We start from the raw sequence: 14,020 nt of genomic DNA, 5'->3' as shown, positions 1-14,020 counted from the left end.
TCTTTCAAGTAGTGCCTATCATCTAGAAAACCAGGGTAACCAAGACATCCTGGGATTGAAGACTGGATTGAATTAATATAAGATTCACAAAGGCAGGGGCTTTTGTTTGTTCAGTTCACTGGTGCACCACCAAGAGGGCAGAAGAGTATCTGGAACTTGTGGTTTCTTTGAAAGCAAGACCTTGAACAGAAATGGGGCTGTAGGGAAGCGGGAGCTAAAGGCTATAAACTACCTATCACTATTTTTAAAAAGGAAAAAAACAACCTGAAGATTTTCATGAGCCCCAAGACACTTGAGGGTCTCCACGCTGTTCTTCAAGCACGGCTGTCTAATTTATTAGCCATGTAACCTTGGGCAAACGGCCTAAGTGTCTTAGTTTCCTCACTGTAAAATACTGGTGGTATATAATTTCTAAGGGTTATGTGTAAAGTGCGTGGCTCAGTATATAACACAAAGGAAGATCTTAAAAAGAGGAAAAAAAGGGGCGCCTGGGTGGCTCAGTTGTTAAGCATCTGCCTTCGGCTCAGGTCATGATCCCAGGGTCCCGGATTCGAGTACCGAGTCGGGCTCCCTGCTCGGTGGGAGGCCTGCTTCTCCCTCTCCCACTCCCCCTGCTTGTGTTCTCTCTCTCACTGTCTCTCTCTCTCTGTCAAATAAATAAATAAAATCTCTAAAAAAAAAAAAAAAAGGAAAAAGGATAAAAAAAAAAAAAAAAGTACTCCTTTTCCTTGGCAGTGCCCATAACCCAAAAATTTTGATAAATTAGAAACAAATGCAACAGTTAGTCCTAAGAAGTGAATGTGGTGATCCTAACTAAAGCATTTTTTTTTTGTTTCTGTTTTAAAGATTTTGTGGGACGGGGGAAGCAGGCTCCCTGCCAAGCAGAGAGCCCAATTCGGGGCTCGATCCCAGGATCCCAGGATCATGACCTGAGCCGAAGGCAGAGTCTTTAACCCACTGAGCCACCCAGGCGTCCCCTAACTAAAGCGTTTTTGAACTGAACCTCCTGTCCAGTTAGTTCCGCCAGAAAGGGAAAAGAATCTCTAAATCTGTTCTTGTGACTCTTTGCTTAGATTCATTGGAGCAAATAGAAGTATGAGGGTACTGGGCAGGTCAGGCTCCCTCAGATCTGCCAAGCACTAAAAGATCAAGGCCCCAGAAATAAGGGGGAGGGAATCTCAGAGATTCAGTCTAACACATTCATTTCTCAGCTGAGGAAAGTTAAAGGCCAGGGATGTTAAGTGATCTGCCCAAGATCACAGAGTGAACAGAAGACAGTAATAGGTTGTCTCCTACTTTCTACCAGGCTACAGTTGACCAGAAACAGACCCCGCCCAGTTGGGCTGACCAGTGTAAATCCAAATCCACAGGACTCAGAATCAACAAGGATTTAGTGATTTAATAACCTAATTACCTTCTCCATGCCACCGCCCAGGAATGCAGACACAAAATTAGCTTTTCATGAAATCCCAAGCCCTTATACTCTAGTGAATTTATTCTACAGATTCTTCAACTTCTGTCTCTTCCTGTTCCTCTTTTCACTTTCTGTATTATCCAAGGCCTGAACTATCTCCCACCAACAGAGGTCGTTCTGTGGACAGAATACAAGATCTCAGATACATAACTCCTACCAATCCCTTGACTTAGGCTTTATTTCTGTGGGATTCTCATTCTTTTGGTCTTCAAACTAGGAATATTGTCTGCCTATTTTTGGCACTCCTCTGTAAGCTCTTTGTAAAAGTACTGGCCTTTAATAACTGGTAAACTAGGGCCTTAGTTGAGGGAGGGTCAAAGGCTACAAAATATAAGACTATGCTGATTCTTCATACTCTAGTCTTCTCATTCACTCTGCTATTCTCTCCAGATTAATTCTTTAACTGACCAAAGATCAGCTCTATGTTTATACTATTTTAGAAAGAAAAGAAAAACAATCAAATGTAGAGAGAAGAGTAACTTGTGGACAAGGAAACGTTCTACCTAGCTTTTGCCAGTGAAGCACCAAAAGTTTCCTGAACCACTGATGCCATCTGGTGGCCAGCAAGATACAATAACAAAACAAAACCCACATATTTAAGATGACTTGAATTAAATTATAACAAATCATACATGAAATTGGGGCAATGTGGGTTGGAAGAGTGGATTATATTACTCTAATCCCCCAATACTTTCTGTTAAGTGACCAATTTACAGTCTGAGGAAAATATACTATCAAAGGAAACTGTATAGAGCCAAACTTCTCATTCCCCCCACAAAATTTCATCTTTCCTCTTTCCCTTTTATCACCCTCTCACCAAAATACCCCACACCCAGTGAGTCCAGTCATACAATACATGTGCAAAAGGGGCTTCAATTCATAAGTAAAATCAATTTTATTAATAAAGATCTTTCCATATGTCCAGAGCAAACAATGAATTTCAAGGGGAAAAAAAAAAACAAAACCCTACATACAGTGAAATTAGAAGTATCCCAGGAAGACAACAAATACAATATAAACATGTACACCCACAATCACCGCCGCCTCCGAAAACCTGAAAGGAAGGGAAACCAAGAATGAGGCAAAGGACAGTTGGAAAAGCTGAGGGGACAAGAAAAAAAGAACACTTAGAGAGAAGGGCTCAGGAAGGGCTGGTCCCCTGGGCAGTACTTTCTGCATCATCCCAGGACAAAAGACTAGAAGTAGGAATGAAACTGAACTATGATAACGGTTCCTTCAAGTGGTACTACCACAGTTCTACTGAAGGAAGCCTGCATACAAACTGTGGGATCTTAGAGACAGAATCCAGAAATCTTGTTTGTGAATGATGCTGATTTTCAGCTTGACAAAGAATAACGAAGCCCACCTCTAAAGAGATGAATGCCCAGTCAGGAAGAGATACTAGGGGGGTTGGTGAGACCTAGGAGGGCAAATCTGGAGAGCTGACATCCCAATTTGTACGGCCCACCCTGCACTTCACCATCCAAGTCCTAGCCACTGACTGACCTTTTTTCTTCCGACCTTTCTTTGGTATCTTCTTCCGCTTCTTAACAGGATTCTGATCCTGGAGACAGATGGAGAAGTGAAGGAATGGTGGTGTACGTCCAAGGGTTAGCATCCCTTCCTGCATTCCGCATGGTAATGAGCCCCACATCCACCTGGCTGGAATCCAGGAGGCTATCTCCCACCACTGTACCCACAACCTCACCTCATCAAGATGAGGGGCTCCTCCTGTCAAAGCACTGATGTCACTGAAGTGTGTGAGGGAATGGAGTTGTGAGCTCATGACATTTGCCCGTTTTCGCCGTCCTTTCTCACGTTTACTGACACTTAAACGCACCATCATGCTCTCCTCATAGTTGATCCTGCCGCAGAAACAGTTTACAACATGTTTAGTCCATACACACAGAAAGCTGCAGCCAAGAACCTGGGCCCAGGTATTTACTCACCCCCCTACTCATATAGTTCTCAAGAAATTTCACAGCAAGTCAATGGAGTATTAAGAGCAAATCAGATGTCTAATATTGCGCTTCTTCAACAAAATGTTCTTTATGCCAGAAATTCCCTCTTCCCTAGAAATGAACTCACAGTCCATCCACAAGAATACTTAAGCTATTATACTAGAAACCTCTTCTACCTCACCTTCACAAACAGGATTCCCTACATGGGCCCCTTCACTCAAATCTATCAACAGAGATTGCCACCAAGGCAAAATTGGTGAGTCTGTATTCGTATTACAATTGCTTTTTTGCTTTTCTTCCCTGAACTTACCTATCACTCCCAATGCCATTTTAGAAATCTGACTTCATTGCCTTCTGAACAAAAGTGAGAACTGTGATAGCAAAATACAGAATTTCTAAGCCCCACAGAGTGGATAGAACTGCATATATTCCTCTTCCTATAGCATTCGTTCAGCCTAAACAGCCTAAACAGCTGGGAAAAAGAAAATATTCTTCCTCTATTCTGTACCTAACACCCCTCATTCTTAGAAACCATCAGCCTGGGGCGTGCCTGTGTGGCTCAGCTGTTAGCATCTGCCTTTGGCTCAGGTCATGATCCTGGGAACCTGGGATCAAGGCCTGCATCGGGCTCCCTGCTCAGCAGGAAGCCTGCTTCTCCCTCTCCCACTACCCCTGTTTGTGTTCCCTCTCTCATGGTCTCTCTGTGAAATAAATAAATAAAATCTTCTAAAAAGGAAAAGAAAAGAAATGAAATGAAACGAAACCATCAGCCTTTCACTCCACTTTCTCTACAATGTGAGTTCCCTTGGTACCAGACTTAATCACATTCATCCAAAACATAAGGACAGCTTTCTATGGTGTAGAAAACAATTTCCAACTGCAAGGACTCAGACCTGTGTTGATCCTCTTGACTTTGGCGAGTAACATGAGGATGCCGAGCATCACGGATTTCCTCTGGAGCATCTGAGTACTGCTCCTTCAGTTCACGAATGACAGAGCTGCTCAATGCCCGTTTTTTGGCCCGTTCTAGGCGCTTCTTCTCCCTCTCAGCTTCTGTTTCATCTATGTGATAAAAAATCAGCAAGGGTTATCCCAGAACAGAGAAAAGGAAAAGAGAAACACAATTTATGCTGAGGAGGCAGCAGCCACAGTTCATACCATAATGTACTGGAACCAAGCGTGGTGGAACATATTTCTTAACCGTTCCTTTTGCAGATTTCTTCCCTGAAGCTGGAGATTGGCCTTCTTTGGCTTCATCTTCTTCCTCATCCTCAGAGCTCAACTACAAAAGAACATAATGCCCATAAACTTAGGAAATGTTAGACAATAAGAAAAACTAGAGTAGCTAGAGTAGCCTGGGGAGGTGAGAATATAAACAAAAGTAAGAAAGGAAAACCTCATACACTCTATTCTAAGGCACAAGATGGAAGTCAACAGTAGTAAGAGAATCCCAGGAGATCTGGGATCTCCCACGAGGCTCATTCAGGCTTAGAGTCCTCAGGAAAACTGGGATAATGCAACTCCCTACCTTGCTCATCATATTGCTGGGATGAGGCTTAAAACGGAGTGGGTCGTTCTCACCTGAAATAAAAAACCCAAAATATAAGATTTAAAAATTTATGACAGTCTCCACATAACCTTATAGCTTCTGCCACTTACTGAGGCTGCCTGTCACCGCAGTCTTGACTAGTTTGTCAACTTGATACTTCAGTTTTTGGTCCAAGGGACGAAGCTTTTCCAAAACCTATAATGTGGTTAAGTAGGATTACATTCCCTTCCCAAAATTAAACATACATCAGAGTCTCTATATTAAGTTGCCAGATAAAGAACCTAAAATATTGACAAACTAGAACAAATGAATGAGAAAACAGTTTTTTCATTTGGTTCCTCACTTAATCATGAAAACACCCACTTAAATGAGAGCTATTGTGTGACAGTCCTAGAGTTTAGGCTGTGGAAACCTAGAACACTAAGATGCCAAGTGCTTCATACCGTGCGAATCTCCACCAGTCTCAAAACTGCAGGATGTCCCTGAAGAGACCCTCCTGAGGCTTTGTCCAGGATGAGATGGGTCAAATCCATAAGGTACATAAGCAGTAGCTGGTCTTTTACTTCCAAGAGGCTGAGACCCTGAGGTGAAAAACAGAGTAAGAGATGCAAATTCATTTTTAGCTAGAAAATCAGAAGGAAGGCGTAGGTTAAACAGGATAATTTTTTCCAAGTTTATGTTTTTCCCAATCAGTTCCTATAAGGTATCTGGAAGAGTCTTAAGGAGGTGACTCTACCTTAAATGGCCCCAGCGACAACTATGCTAACATGACAGAGGCAAACCTGTAAGAATTACTGGAAGACAGTAAGAACAGGAAAATCAATAAAGCAACCCCCAAAATAACAATGACATGGTTTCTCAACCTCAGAGCCACTGACATTTGGGAAGGGGCAATTTTCTGTTGGGAAGGCTGTCTGGGCCCTGAAGGATGTTGAGCAGCATCCTTGGCCTCTACACTTCAGGAGCCCTCCAAATTTTGATGATCAAACTGTCTCCATGCAGTGCTGAATCTTAAGTTAATTTAATGAAAAGAATTATTCATTTTAACCCCATACAATGGAATTATGCAATACATTTAAAAACAATAATCTACATATATAGACTTAATTGGACTTAATTCCATGTCAGCACACTTTCTGCACTATAATATGCTTCCAGTTAAGGCAGAGTAAGTATGATGCACACATTTTATCTTTTTTTTTTTTTTAACTTTACTCATTTATTAGCGAGAGAGAGAGAGACAGACAGAGAGAAAACACATGCACGCGAGGAAGGGGAGAGGGAGACTGGAGTCAGACACAGGGCTCGATTCCAGGACCCTGGGATCATGACCTGAGCTGAAGTCAGATACTGAACTGACTGAGCCACCCAGGTGCCTCCACACATTTTATATACAGAGAGAAATCTGTGGAAAATAACATGCTATTAACAACTGCTACCACTGGGGATCCAGATGAGGAAAAGGAAGAAATGGAGTGTGCACACTGTGAAAGCATTTTCCCATCAAGCATTTACCACTTTTACAATAAAAGAAATTTCCAAACATGTACCCCAGAAGTTATCTCAGATTATGATTACACTGTTTTTAAATTTTCCTTTTGTGGTTTTATGCATCTTCCAAACTTTCTAAAATTAAAACACACGTTATATTTACAGTCAGAAAATCAAGCAAACATTATAGGAGTTTATTCTTTTACACACGAGAAAGTAACACATGAGCAGACTTAAGTTAAAAAAAAAAAAAAATTTGTGATGACATAAAATGGAACTGTAAAAGTCCACAGCCCTGGGAAGACCTATTTCAGAGAGACTACATATTCTATCTACAACTACAGATTATTAGGAGTAGAGCTGGGATTCAAACTCAGCCTAACACCTAAGCTCTAGGTATCTTTAAACCAACATCCAAAGCTCTTGAGATCAGCACTAGTGCGATAACAGGAGGAGGAGCAAAGATTTTAAAGACAGACAAAATGAGTTTAAGTTCTGAATCAGGCATTTGGTAGTCAAATAATGGGTACGTCACTTAACCCTATGACCCCAGTCTCCTCATTTATAACACATACAGTATTTCCTTCCCAAAAAAGTAATTATGAGGCTTAAATAAAATAAAAGAGGAATGCACTCTGTAACCTGTAAAGCGCCTTGTAAGGTTTTGGTCCTGAGGTATAAGTTACTAAGTATCTGTTCAATGAATAAATATATAGTGATCTAATATAAGTTTTTTGGTTTTTTTTTTTCTGGGTTTTTTTTTTTTGTAATGTGTCACGTGATCTTCTGACTGAGCCAGCCAGGTGCCGCTATAGTGAGTGATCTAATAAATACGCTGGTGGCGCAGAACTAGCCAAGAATTTGAGAAGCAGGTTCTTCTGATGAGCTTGGACACTGTTAAGTTCAAACTGAGTGACAAGCATATAGAAAAAACAACAAAAAAAAACCCACAAAGATGAAAAAATAAAAATAGCTAAAAACAAAACTGCATGATGACAAAGAAAAGGCAAAAAGAGAATATATTAAAAATTCTATTAGCTGTAGGGGTGCATGGCTGGCTCAGTCAACGGAGCATGCAACTCTTGATCTCAGGGTTGTGAGTTCAAGCCCCATGTTGGATGCAGAGATTACTTAAGAATAAAATCTTTAGGGACACCTGGGTGGCTCAGTTGGTTAAGCGTCTGCCTTTGGCTCAGGTCATGATCCCAGAATCCTGAGATCCAGGCCCGAATGAAGCTCCCCACTTAGTGGGGAGTCTGATTCTCCCTCTCCCCTCCACTTGTATACTCTCTCTCAAATAAATAATCTTGGGGAAAAAAAAAAAAAGAATAAAATCTTTAATTGATCTCAGCTCAGGTCTTGATCTCAGGGTCATGAGTCCAAGCCCCACTTTGGGTTCCAACTCCACTGGGTGTGGCACCTACTTAAGGGAAAAAAAAAAATCCTTCAATGTCTCTTACTAATAAGCTACCATAAAGATTTCCATACTTTTGTTGACCTATGGAATTTTTTGCTCAAACACCACCTTAGGACAAAAACTCAATATATAAAACAGGTAATACCACAGTTTTCCAGTTCAAGCAGGTATGAATGACCCAGAGCCCTCCTTCTATACTGCTTCACATCCAATGATCCCTAAGAAGGTTCTACAAGACCTTGATTTAAAAACTACCATATTTCAATTTTTTAAAAAAGATCTTATTTATTTGAGAGAGAATGCGCAGAAGGGAGAGAAGCAGACTCTCTGCTGAGCAGGGAGCCCGAAGCAATGCAGGACTTGATCCCAGGTCCCCAGAATCATGACCTGAGCCAAAGGCAGACACTTAACCAACTGAGCCACATAAACGCCCTACCATATTTCAATTTTAAGATGCACACCACTTCCGTATTTTAACATCTCTGAAGTCAGGATGTATCTTTTAATCAATGGTATCTTAATGTTAAATTATAGATTAACCGACAGCATTTTAAGTATACAAAGTAAGCGGTATGTTCCCAGTTAACGGCATCTTAGGTTAGAGGAAATAACAGTCGTAAATCCTCAGATGGCCTACAAGGTTCTTCGAAGAGAGACTACTTTTCTTTTCTTCTTAAATTATTTTTATTAATATATAATGTATTATTTGCCCCAGAAAGTGACTACTTTTCTAGTGTTATTTCCTACTCCCCATCCCATCCCCCAACACACTGTACAGGCAACCACACTAAATGACCTCCTTCCCCAGGATATCACCATGCTTTCAGGTCTCTGTGCCTTTGTACATGCTGTTTCTTTCTGTTCCATGGACTCTTATTTATTCTTCATAATCCATATTTTCTGAGAAGCCTTCCCTCACTTCCTCTGCTCTCTGGCACTGTGAAGTGACTGCTCTTGCTCAAACCTATTGCTCTGATCTGTCTTCTCCACTAGACTTCAGCAGGGAAACTGGATCTTACTCATCTTCGAAGCTCTAATACTTAGGACATACAAGACACTCAATAAACCTATGATAAAAGAACTGTTAAGAACAAGCCAGAGGATATTAGGTCTTCAAATATGTCTTTTTTTTTTTTTTAAAGATTTTATTTATTTAGAAAGACAGAGAGAGAGGGAATACAAGCAGGGGGAGTGGGAGGGGAGAAGCAGGCTTCCCTCTGAGCAGAGAGCCTGATGTGGGGCTCAATCCCAGGATGTTGGGATCATGACCTGGGCCAAATGCAGACGCTTAGCGACTGAGCCACCCAGGTGCCCCTCTTCAAATATATCTTACCTTCTCTGTAGGGTAGGCTCTAGCTTGAACTTTTTTTGTCAGAGCTTGTATTTGTGCAGTTACAGCCATCGCCTGAAATCAGTTCAAATAAAACAGCTGAGGAGAATACACCTAAGTCATCTCTGTGACCTATGAAGGGCAAAAACTAAACAATGACGCCTAAAAATCATCAGCAACATTACCTGAAATGTAGCACTACCTTCTTTTCAGTTCTGGGAAAGTATAGCAGAGATGGTTTTTGATACTTCATCAAAAAGTACAAAAAACTTTCCACCTTTTCTTAAAGCTACAGAAACCATCATACCAAACCATGGGGGAAGGGATGGCAACTGGGCCAGTGGTGGGGGGAAGGGTGCTGTACCTTTATGGTACTGGATGAACTTTCAACCAGTACACCTAGGTACCCTAAGGGCAAATCATACCACTTTTCCCAGCCCTGGTTTCCTTAGCTATAAATAGAAAAGGAAATCATTCAGACGACTTCTTTTTGGAGTTTTCTGTATTGCTTTGGATGCAGAAATCAATTACTTTAAATTCTAGCCTGAAAAGGTTTTCATTAAGTCACCTGGCTCTCAAGGTATTTGGTATCATTCGATACATGCCTTCAAACGACCACAGTTTGGAGGTGAAGCACACAAAACCAAAGCCAATTCGTCACTAACCCGTCCCAAAGGGGTGATATGACTCACCTGCTCCTGAAGGTTCTTCAAAAGTGTGACAGCACCTGGCAGGTCTGACTCCAGCACCTCCTGTGAGAGGGAGAGAGAAAATAAAGAAAAGCCCTTCTTTCCTCAGGATTATGAGATTTGGGGGGTGGAAAACACTCTCCTTCAGACACCCCAGACTTCCGACTTTCCCACTCCAGTACACATGCAGCCTTGCTTCAAAGCCGGCCAATCCTCCACATTTCTAAGAGAAGCGGTAGCTTCAGCTCCGTCACCCTACTCCTCCTCTCGCCCCGCTGTGCCAAGGAGGCTGCTTCCTTTCATCACTCCCTTCCCTCGCGCCAATAATTTGCCCAGGGCCGCTGAGGGTATAGGAAAATCCCACAATAGCAACGCGAGGAAGCAAACTCACGGGACTACCCGGCGCCGCCATCTTCACAAAGCCTGCCTCTTCCGGGGCGGTACTTTCTGAGCTAACATTGGGCGATAGACTTGATAGACAACAGCCACTTGTAAATCTAAGCCAATAGGAATAGTGATCTCTCACTTCCGACCCGAACAGGATGTGCGGGATTGGAGCCACATCCAGCCAATAGAATGGAAGAACTGACTATCTTTGTCAGATTTAGGGAGCTATCTAATGACGTAAAAAAGCTCGTGGAAACGGACACGTGATTAGCAGATTGTGTAGAATGTTTGGAGCTAAACCAATATAAAACTAGCCAAGTGACTGATCGACAATTAGAAAGGCCCAATGGCAAAAAGACGTTTGCAGAGCCGACTGAGAACGTATTGGCTTCCCGGATACCGCCGTACCCAGTCTTTTTCATTACTCTGCCCTTGCGTGGCCACAACTGATCGCTAGGTGGCAGTCCTCGGCTTCTCTCTGGGGTGGCTGGGTTACGGATACGCGGTAGCGTGCCGCTGCTCCAATGCAGGTCGCGCGAGATCCCTCACAGACCGCGCGAGATCCCTCACAGACCGCAAGGCCCTTGGATCGACTTGGTGTCAGTAGACTTGTGTGACCCTGGAGAGGTCACTCGGTCTCTGAGCCTTGGCCAGAGAAGCCCCGAGGTAGATTACAAACGGACGCCCAGGACATCCGCTCTCACCTCCTCGTGGTGTGCGGAGGAGACCCTGTGCCACTCCCATGTGCCACTCCCAACACTCCTCATCCCTACCCGTTTGGGGACGTGAAAGTGCGTTTTACAAAGGAGGAAGCCAGTTAAGATTTATGTGACATGTCCCTATCACACAGGTCCGCAGCAGAACTTGGTCCAAATCCAGCTTGTTTCATTCTTTTCTCCATATTTCAAAATATGTCAATTCACTCCTGCTTCTCACAGGCTGGTAAAGTGAATTGAGTCTGGATTAATTGCTTCCATCCCCTGCCTTAGGAAGTAAGCTCTGCAGAGGCTGATAATGGTCTTGAATTTGTCCTGCAAGGGCGAGCTGACCTCTGACTAGAAATGAGATCTCCTGACTTGGAACTGTCTTCTGGAATTAAGGAAGGAATAACCCCCATATCTCAGCCAGGGTGGGAAGATACTGGTTTCTAAATTTTTTGCGGGACTCGGAAAGAATAGGTAGGGGTTGTATCCAGTCCCTATGCCTCTTAACATTGGTTTGCTGCTTCAAGCCCATGTGGAAACTCAGAGTGCCTTGATAACCTATTCATTCTATTAATAAATTTTGTACAGCTTGTCAGGATTTGTATTATGAAAAGTTGCCTTTTCATATATATTTGTCAGAGACAGCAAGCGAGAGCACAAGCAAGGAGAGCAGCGGGCAGAGGGATAAGCAGACTCCTCGCTGAGCAGGAAGGATGTGGGACTTGATCCCAGAACACTGGGTTCATGACCTGACCTGAAGGCAAACGCTTAACCATCTGAGCCACCCAGGCATCCTGAAAAGTTGCCATTTCAACATAAATCCTCATACTTGCCCTGTTAGGTCACAAATAAGATTTTCTTTTCCTTGAAATTTAAAATTAATCTGTTCATATGCATTCTGATGTCAGTGAGGAAACAAATTATGCTGCTTTGTTTTGGTTTTGATAATTAAGTACTTGCCAGTCATTCTTTTTGTTATAAGAAAATCTTGGAGTTAACAGTACAGTAAATCTTTGTAAAACTCTTCCAGGACTCAACCAACAAGTATTGGCCAGAACATGAGATCATTAAATTTATTGTTTTCTATTTCTTTTAGCAAGTCCATAAACTGTCAGTCATTAATAACATTTGATGCACTGTAATTCCTATCCATTCCTCATTCCTCTAGATAAAAGATTTTTTTCTCTTTCTCTCTTTTTTCCCCCCCCTCAGACTTCTTTCAGGATTTTTCTGTCTTTGGTTTTTGCAGTTTGAATATGATATGCCTCAGTATAGGGGGTTTTTTTGTTGTTGTTTTTTGGTTTTGGGTTGTATGTGTGTGTGTGAGAGAGAGATATTTATTCTGCTAAGTGTTTTTCTGATCTTACTAGGTTTCACGTTTGGTTTGGTTTCTGTCATTAATTTTGGGAAATGCTCAGCCATTATTATGTCAAGTATTTATTCTCCTTTATCTCTCTGTTCTACTTCTGACTTTCCCATTATGCATGTGTTACAACTTCTGAAATTGTCCCACAGTTCTTCGATATTCTGTTCCATTTCAGCAGCTCTGGGGACAGAGAGATGAAAATCAGCCTCTGACCCCCCCAGACCTCGCAGTCTGTTGACACAAACTTAAGAAAACTGGAACAGTATAAGAAATGAGCAACATGCTAAAAATAAAAAGCAATAGCGGGGAGGAAAGAGACTATTTATGAACCAATGTGTTCAAAGAATAGCTGTATGTATTAGTCGGGGATCTTCAGAAACTAAACCAATTGGAGATATTAGAAGGCATTGGCTCACACGGTTATGGAGCCTAAGAAGTCCTGCAGTCTGCTGTTTGTAAGCTGGAAACTCAGGAATGCTTGGGGTACAGTAGCAGCCCTAGCACAAAGATCTGAAAACCAAGGAGCACCTATGGTGTAAGTTCTAGTCCGAGGGCAGAAGACCACAATCCTTTCCTCCACTTTTTTGCCCTGTTCTGGGACTCAACAGATTGGATGAGACCCATCCATCCACACTGGGGAGGGCAACCTCCTTTACTCAGTCTACTGATTCAAATGTTAATCTTACCTGGAAACACCCACACAGACATACCCAGAAATACTATTTAACCAAATATCAGTGTACCTAGTGACTCAGGTTTCCATGTAAAATTAACCGTCACACTAAACATAAATGGAATCATAATTATTGACTCAGGAATCTATCTCTTGGCATCTGTTCTGACAAAATCATTCAAAAAGAGAAAGGTATAAATATTTATATGTGTATATATGTTTACATGAGTGTATATATACATATATATTTGTTTACAGATATTCTAAGTTTGAAAAACTACAGAAGGAGTTGGAGAGTGACTATCAATAGGTATGGGGTTTCTTTTTGGGGTGATGAAATGTTCTAAACTTAAAAGTCATGGTTATACAACTTCAAATACACTAAAAACTACTGAATTGTACACTATAAAAGGGTGAATTTTGTAATATATGAATTATATCTCAATAAAAATGTTATAAGAAATTTAAACAAAACATCCAACAAGTAAATTTTCATATTCTAACTCAAAATAGCAAAAACTAGCCCCATAGCTTCATGTATTGATATAGCTTCCTCTATATGCCAAGCACAATTCTGAACATTTACCTGTGTTAATTCAGTGGCTTTCAAAGTGTTATCCTCAAACCAGTAACATTAGGTTTGCAAATTTGGGCACCGTAACTAATCTATGGAATTGGAATTTCTGAGGCCACACCCTGAGAAACTGCTTTTCAACAAGTCTTCCACGTGATTCTGCAGCATAGCCATTTTGAATTATCACTGAATATATTTAATCCACAAAGCAAACCTGTAAGATTGGCGATAATATTATTGTCTCCATTTTACAGATATAGTGGAATATCTGTAGTCATAAAAATGATAAAATCTAAGATTGTAGAAATATGGAATGCTCACTGATAGAATATAAGTTTGTGTACATATTGTATGTACACAAAGCAGCCATAAAGAAGACTCTCATACACACACACACACACACAC

The 14,020-nt window shown here is 41.5% G+C and overlaps 1 protein-coding gene across 2 annotated transcripts; it reads right to left on the bottom strand.

Moving 5' to 3' along the window:
- Positions 1-2,345: 2,345 nt before the first annotated feature.
- Positions 2,346-10,366, bottom strand: LOC111160725 (neuroguidin). Of its 2 annotated transcripts, none has more exons than XM_022524047.1 (11): positions 10,303-10,366; positions 9,915-9,974; positions 9,226-9,297; positions 5,428-5,565; positions 5,095-5,179; positions 4,964-5,016; positions 4,594-4,717; positions 4,329-4,497; positions 3,183-3,339; positions 2,981-3,038; positions 2,346-2,528 (listed from the first exon to the last, which is right to left on the bottom strand). In XM_022524047.1, exons 1-11 carry the CDS (start codon positions 10,321-10,323, stop codon positions 2,509-2,511), a joined length of 957 nt encoding a protein of 318 aa, XP_022379755.1. In that variant the 5' UTR covers positions 10,324-10,366; the 3' UTR covers positions 2,346-2,508. The 2 variants fall into 2 exon arrangements, with proteins under 2 accessions (XP_022379755.1, XP_022379765.1); XM_022524057.1 differs by having other exon boundaries at positions 9,915-9,971; positions 10,303-10,323.
- Between the last annotated feature and the right edge of the window lie 3,654 nt (positions 10,367-14,020).

The sequence above is a fragment of the Enhydra lutris genome, unplaced genomic scaffold (genome assembly GCF_002288905.1).
Source record: "Enhydra lutris kenyoni isolate GAN:26980312 unplaced genomic scaffold, ASM228890v2 scaffoldscaffold4, whole genome shotgun sequence".
Classification (NCBI taxonomy): Eukaryota; Metazoa; Chordata; class Mammalia; order Carnivora; family Mustelidae; genus Enhydra; species Enhydra lutris.
Note: the sequence above shows the minus strand (reverse complement) of the source record. Positions and strands in the feature narration are given on the sequence as shown.